Raw genomic sequence first — 7,333 nt, 5'->3', positions numbered from 1 at the left:
TGATAAATATGACATAAAAAGTAAATGCCACTAAATATGGTATTATCTAACCAATCAAATTAAATACATGGTTTTTTTTTTTTCTAAAAAAACCATATAAAATATTAAAAGAAATCTGAATTTAAAATTCATAAAAAATAAAAACTTAATTAAATTACCATAAAAAATATTAAAATTCGCTTCATATTTATTTTTTTAAAAAAATAAAACAAATAAAACTATAGTGATCGCCGAAGTTGTCACTCGTGCCAGAAAAGTCACCGAAGTTTACTGCCGGCACCGGAAAAGTCGTCGGAGTAGCCACCGGTGCCGGAAAATTCGCTGGAGTTGCTTCCGGCGCCGAAAAAGTCGTCAGAATTAGCATTGTCGCTGGAAAAATCACCAAGAAACTGGTTTCTTGATGAAGAAACTGGTTTCATCAAGAAACTGGTTTCTTGGTGATTTTTCCGGTAATTTTACCGGTGAGAATGCCAAGTCCGACGACTATTCTGGAGTTTGATGTCAGTGCCTAAAAAGTCACCGGAGTAGTTGCCGGTGTCGAAAAATCGCCGGAGTTATTGTCGGTGTCAAAAAAGTCGTCAAAATTGCCATTGTCAGTGCCTAAAAGGTCGCTGGAGTAGTTGCCGGTCTCCAGCAAAATACTAGAAAACCACCAAGAAAGTGGTTTTTTCATCAAGAAACCTGTTTCTTCACCAAAAAAGTGGTTTCTTCATCAAGGAACTAATTTTGTTACACAACAATAATAAAGATTATGAAAACAAAACAAAAATGATATACACTGAAAATAATTGAAACTAGTTTCATCAATCAACCAAATAGAGAAAAAAATACAAAAAAAAATTTATTAAGAAACTGGTTTCTTCATCAAGAAATTGGTTTCTTAATGCAGAAAAAAACCAGTTTCTTGGTGATTTTTTCGGTAAATTTTCTGGCGACAATGCCAATTCTGACGGATTTCCCAGAGTTTACTGTCGGTACTGAAAAAGTCACCGGAGTAGCTGTCGGTGTAATAGTCGTCAGAGTTGCTACCAACGCCAGAAAAATCGTCAGAATTGCCATTATCGTCAGAGAAATCACTGGAAAAATCACCAAAAAACTGGTTTCTTTGTAATTTTTTAGGTGACTATGCCAATTCTGATGACTTTTCCAAAGTTTGTTGTCGGTGCCGGAAAAGTCGCTGAAGTAGCTGCCAGTGTCAAAAAAGTCGTCAGAATTGGCATTGTCAACGGAAAAATCACCAAGAAACCTGTTTCTTAGAAACCAGTTTCTTGAAGAAGAAATTGGTTTCTTAGTATTTTTTCAGTGATTTTTCCGGCGACAATGCCAATTCCGACGAATTTTCCGGTGCCGGCAGCAACTCCGACGACTTCCGGCACCGATCGCTACTCTGGCAATTTTTCTGACACCGACAGCAAATTCCGGTGACTTTTCCGACATTAATGATAAATAAAACTTACTAAACAAATAAAAACATTAAATATGGGATTTGAAAACCTAATTACATATATATGGCATATCAAATACCATGAAAAGATCTAAAAACAAAAAAATACCATATAAATTAGTCAAACTTAAATATGCCATATTTATCATAAGAACATTTAAAATCTCATAGTAAGTGTAATTTCCTCTAATAATAGTAATATGGTAACATATTTATATGATCCACTAAAATATATGTGCATTTATCATTAATCAGTGCAACTATATGTGAATTTACCGATGGTTTAACTTTTTTTCTTCCAAAAATTCAGTCTTTTTTAAATTTTAAATTTTCTGATTTTTATGTCGTTAATTAACTAAATCAACAAGTATATTTTTGTAGGAAAACGATTTTGTCCGGTGATGTACTTTCACGGAATGTATTCTGTGATGTACGACAGCTATTAGATGGGGGAGTTATTTGATCTGAGAACTGGGGTTGATCTAGGGGTAATTAGGGTTAAAAAATGGTAACGTATCCTAAGACCTATTTAATGTATCCCGAGACCCATCTAATGTACCACGGAATACATTCCGTGAAAGTACATTACGGGACAAAATCGTATCCCATATATATGACAGTAAAATAATAAAAGCTAGTAGTTGACTGCTACAAAAATAAACAAATTAAAAGGCTATACTTAACATTATTAGCGAATGAGAAATAAAATTGATCTCGCTATATATATATGATTAGTGTTGTAGACAAGTGCATGTCGAGTTGTTCCGACTTATATTTATTTGTGTTTTTTAAAACATGGATCATGTAATGCTATAAAAAAAATATAAATTGTGTCCACTATTATTAAATTTCATTTTTTCGATTGTTTTAGACAGTCGTGTAAAGTATTCTTGTCAGTCTCTAAGACCATCACGTATTCGACCGTCGGGTAACTGAACAGAATAGGCAACAATGCAAAATTGTGATGAGAATTTTTTTTCCCAACTATGCAAAACCCATACTGAGCATTATAGCCGATTGTCTATAACAGTCGCCTATATTATAAGCGAAAGTTTTGCATTGTCGCCTATAGTATAGGGGATTATGCGAAACCGTCAGCTATATATATTATTATTATCGATAATTTTGCACAATCAACTACATAGGAAAAAAAATCTTCAGATCTTTACAATATGAAATACACAATACAAATACAAAAACCCCACACCTATATACACAACAAATCTATACATAAACATAACAATAAAAGAATGGTCATTCGTCTTCTCCGACGAGCACTCAAAATGGGAGTGAGATTCAGGCCACGGCTCTGCCAAAATAACCACAACCCCCAAGATACCTGAAGATCTACGAAACACAAAAATCTCAAGAATACATATATCCCAAAATGAAAATAATAGAGATTAATTATTTTATAAACCTACGGTCACCGACGAGGAGGAGGTGCCACCAACCCTCAAGATCTGCTATCGTGTTGAGAGAGAGAAAGAGCTCCATGGTGGTGGGGGTTCCATTGTGAGTTTGAAGATGAGAGGGAGAGAAATACGAGAGAGGCTCGAGATCTAAAATGTTTGAACAAGACAATTTTTTTTGGGTTTTTATATGTTTAAAATGCTATCCTCGATGGTTTAAAACTGTCGGATATACTATTATTGCTAATGGTTCTTTAATCGTCGGCTATAGTATAACCGACAATTTTAAACCGTTAGAGCTACTGTTATAACTCGTTTTGAAATTTAAAATTGTGACTGTTTTGCACATTCAGGTATTCTAAAACAATTGTTTAAAACCGTTGGGAATAGTGGAGTATTTCCGATAGTTTTAAACAGTCACTTAACATTATTAGCAACAATCCTCGAAAAAAAATCGATTTGAAAACCGACGGGAATAAGCCTTTTTGTAGTAGTGGTCGTATCGTGCTAACATTTTTAAATGGTAGGCTCAGCATGATTCGTAGGCCCGATATATTTTTATATTGTGTTCAGATTCGTGTAGTATTTTATTCGAGTTAATTCATTTTCTTATACTCTATTGTTTCACATTTAGTTTCAATTACTTTTATATAATTTATCAACAATATTTTATAGAAAATCATATAAAAATTATTAAATTTTATATATCTACTAATAAATATTAAAATTATTATTATTACTATTATCAAATTATAAGGATTTTAACATTTCGTGCTTTTAGCTAAATTATATTTGTGCTTACAAATTGTGTCTTTCAGGTTTGTTGTGTCAATTTGTAATATTGTGTTGTATTATGTACAAGTCCATATTTTTTTTCATGCCTGGTCGTGTAGTGTCAATAATTCTAGTCTGTATTTACACCAGACTTGTTTGGTATGCCACATTAATTCGTATTCTATTGTATTATAGTATAGGGTAAATACTATTTTAGACCTTGTGTTTTACAAAAGTTACCAATTGGACCCTCTGTTTTGTTAAATGACAAAATAGACCCTGTATTTTCCATAATGGTACAAATAAGATCCTGAGCTTAATTTTTGACAGCTTTTGTTTTTTAATATAACCAACTTAAAAGTACGAACAGATACAAAAAATGTAAACAGTTTTGTCATAACACTTTTAGATCGGATTATTATTAAATTTTATTTTGACAAAAAATCAGTTCAGAGTCCTATTTTTACCATTTTAGTAAATACAGGGTCCATTTTATCATTTAATAAAACAGAGGGTTCCAATCAATAGCTTTTGCAAAATACAAGGTTCAAAATAGTATTTACCCTATATTATATAATAAGTTAAATTTTAATATATACTAAACATTATATATTTAGGTACCTAAAAGTTAACACTATACATAGTTTTTTATAATAAAAATATTGCATAACATTCAATTCAATATAATACAATATAATACCGTACGATATAATATGGTGTACCAATCAAACTCTAATTACTACATAATGTCCCATATAACAAGGTCTAACTATGGGCCGGACAATATGTAATGGGTGAAATTTGTAATAAACTAAAACTAAATGGACCAATTAGCAAAGTAGGAAAGAAACCAATTTTACTATCACCAAACTTGAATGCTCTTATAGTGAAAGTAAAATAAAAACTAAATCATACATGAACCTAGATATGTAGAATAAAATAGATCGAAATATTTGTTTATTAAATCTCACTATAATTAGAATATTTATTATTAATTGAAATAGTTTTTTCAAAAACTTAATTGAAATATAACTAATTATTATATTTTATAAATTAAATCAAATAAACTCTCTGAATTGTTACCCATAAAAGGGACTCATAATATTTAACACTAAAATAAAATGTTGTCTTATAATTAGTTTAGGATTATTTATAATATTTATTAAAATAAAATAACTCAGACTCAATATTAAATTATACCAATAAGTACTATGAGTGTCCTTTAATATTTCTTTAAAAATTATACTATACATCAAATCAAATAAAACATTTGCAGTTGTTACCGTAATTAAAAATTATCCCAACACCTTTGTCCTTCACTTCGCCTTTTATATGTGTATATATATGTAACAAGTCTCAACTACTGCCTTCATTACACCTTCTTCGTCCTCTTCTCCTATCTTCCAAAAACTTCAAGTTCAACCATAATTCTTCTCAACTAGTACAATTATAGTACTCTCAAATCTTTAATTTCTCTCTTTCTCTCTCTCTCAGGTCACGAGTCACCCCTAATTAATTTCACCGAAATTTCATTAATCATCGTTTTTTTTTCATCTCCAAAGTTTTATAAATCTTGTGCGTTAATTTAGTTGAACAAAAATGTCTGCTGTATTACGAGCCATTTCTGCCGCAAGGGATTTGGCCTTCAATCCGAGCCAGAAGGAGGAAGAAGGAATGAAGGGTCAGAAAAACGACATCATCAGCACCAAATGTAGTGACGAGCGACTTAATCATCACCACCACCATAATCATCAGCTACCCAAAAATGAGTGTGAGCATGAAGAAAACGACAATGAAACTGATGAGGAGGAGATTGAAGAAGAGGGTGATCTAACCAAGCTCCAATCTGACAAAGACTTAAATCCTGGTCCTCTGTTTTCTCTCAAGGATCAACTTGAGAAAGATAAAGTATATATACCACTTTCATTAGTTTCTTATACATGTTTTCTGCATATATTCATTATATAAATAATTTTCATTTTCCCTTTCTTTCTAAAGGATGATGAAAGTTTGAGGAAATGGAAGGAACAACTTCTTGGAAGAGTTGATCTCTCTGCTGTTGGAGGTACTTTTAACTCTTTGTAGAATTATAGTAATTGCACTAAAATAAAAAAATAAATAAAAACAACTAAACCTTTTTCAAGACTTATTTTGGGCATATCTATAGGAGAGCTATTTGGGTTGTCACAATCTAACTAGCTAATAAAGTTTGAGTTGTTAGAAGAAATAAAATCAATCAGTAACTAATAAATATATAAAGGGTTGTTGTATTGGATTCTAGTTATACATGTATAAGGTCAACTTTATTGATTTGGTTGAATTGATGACTAATCAGAAAGCAAAGAGCCAGAGGTGAAAATCATAAGCCTGACAATTCAACGACAGGGTCGGCCAGATCTTGTGTTACCAATTCCATTCACTAACAACTCCAAGAAAAGTCTCTTCACTCTCAAGCAAGGCAACCTTTACCGTCTCAAATTCACTTTTACTGTCTCTAACAACATTGTTTCAGGCCTCAAGTACACAAACTGTGTTTGGAAATCTGGAGTCAGAGGTAATATATAAATATACCTATATATATGTTATAAATTAATATTTGGAAAAAACAAATAAATTTAAAATGATTTTGTTATGTATGACAGTGGATAATTCCAAAACAATGTTGGGAACCTTCAGCCCTCAAGCAGAGGCTTACACTTATGAAACCAAAGAAGAAATTACTCCCACCATCATTTTTGCAAGGGGATCCTATTGTGTGAGAACCAAGGTAAGAAGTACAATTTATTTATTTATATTTTTTAGATTGGTCTTCATATGAATATATATTTATATATGAGTACTTTTATATATACACTTGTTCACAGTTCATGGATGATGATGGGAAGTGCTACTTGGATGTTACTTACTACTTCGACATCGCAAAGAATTGGCCAACATCCTCTTGACCTGAAATTAAATTTCTTGTATAACTATGTTACATTCGGCCATTAATGTTAGTCTGTGCCCCTCTTTGTATTTTGTAATCCAATTAACACGAGTGTAATGCATCTTTTTCTCTGTTCAATGAAATTAAAATAAGTGTACACAACTCTCTCTTTCTATCTCTTTCTTTAATCGGTCTACGGTTTTTTATAAATAATAATAATAATAATAATAATAATAATAATAATAATAATAATAATAATAATAATAATAATAATAATAATGTTTATTCTTAAAATATAAATAAACTAGTAAACATATATATGGAGAGCAAAATTTTACAACTAAGTGAGACAACATTATTCTAAACACTTAAACAGAGCTCATGCGGCATATGTATAGAAATGCTAGTGACAACTTAAAGTACTAAGTATCATAAGAGATAGTGTATGTATTTTAATTATGAGTCTAAAATATTTTCACTTAATAAATAATATGAAAAAATGTTAATTAATTATGTATTTTAATTACGTTATATATTATTTTTTTAACTTTTTTTTTTTTTTTAATTTATGGTTTGTATTTTTAAAGTGATTTTTCTGATAATTTTTATATGGGTTGCTATTCGGTTTTTGGTTGCGATTTAAGTTGCACCGCTAGTTACAATAAGAATTTCTATGTAGAATTCCGTAAATATACAAAAAAAAAAAAAAACTATTTTGAAGTGTAAAAATAAAAAAGCTATACTCTTAATTGTTTTACATAATTACTATATACATGT

The 7,333-nt window shown here is 30.7% G+C and overlaps 1 protein-coding gene across 1 annotated transcript; it reads left to right on the top strand.

Annotated features, from left to right (window-relative positions):
- The first annotated feature begins 4,980 nt into the window (after positions 1-4,980).
- LOC115724103 (rho GDP-dissociation inhibitor 1) lies at positions 4,981-6,699 on the top strand. The gene is made up of 5 exons (XM_030653562.2): positions 4,981-5,538; positions 5,629-5,695; positions 5,966-6,184; positions 6,273-6,397; positions 6,495-6,699. Exons 1-5 carry the CDS (start codon positions 5,230-5,232, stop codon positions 6,573-6,575), a joined length of 801 nt encoding a protein of 266 aa, XP_030509422.2. The 5' UTR covers positions 4,981-5,229; the 3' UTR covers positions 6,576-6,699.
- The last annotated feature ends 634 nt before the right edge of the window (positions 6,700-7,333 follow it).

The sequence above is a fragment of the Cannabis sativa genome, chromosome 9 (genome assembly GCF_029168945.1).
Source record: "Cannabis sativa cultivar Pink pepper isolate KNU-18-1 chromosome 9, ASM2916894v1, whole genome shotgun sequence".
In the NCBI taxonomy this organism is placed as follows: domain Eukaryota; kingdom Viridiplantae; phylum Streptophyta; class Magnoliopsida; order Rosales; family Cannabaceae; genus Cannabis; species Cannabis sativa.
The sequence above is the reverse complement of the archived record's forward strand: the minus strand, read 5'-3'. Positions and strand labels throughout refer to the sequence as shown.

Bases quoted from the DNA above. Each gene is read 5' to 3' on its own strand.
- LOC115724103 (XM_030653562.2), top strand. From the start codon at position 5,230: ATGTCTGCTGTATTACGAGCCATTTCTGCCGCAAGGGATTTGGCCTTC. The intron at 5,696-5,965 runs GTACTTTTAACT...ATGACTAATCAG, and splicing joins TGATCTCTCTGCTGTTGGAG to AAAGCAAAGAGCCAGAGGTG. The intron at 6,398-6,494 runs GTAAGAAGTACA...ACTTGTTCACAG, and splicing joins CCTATTGTGTGAGAACCAAG to TTCATGGATGATGATGGGAA.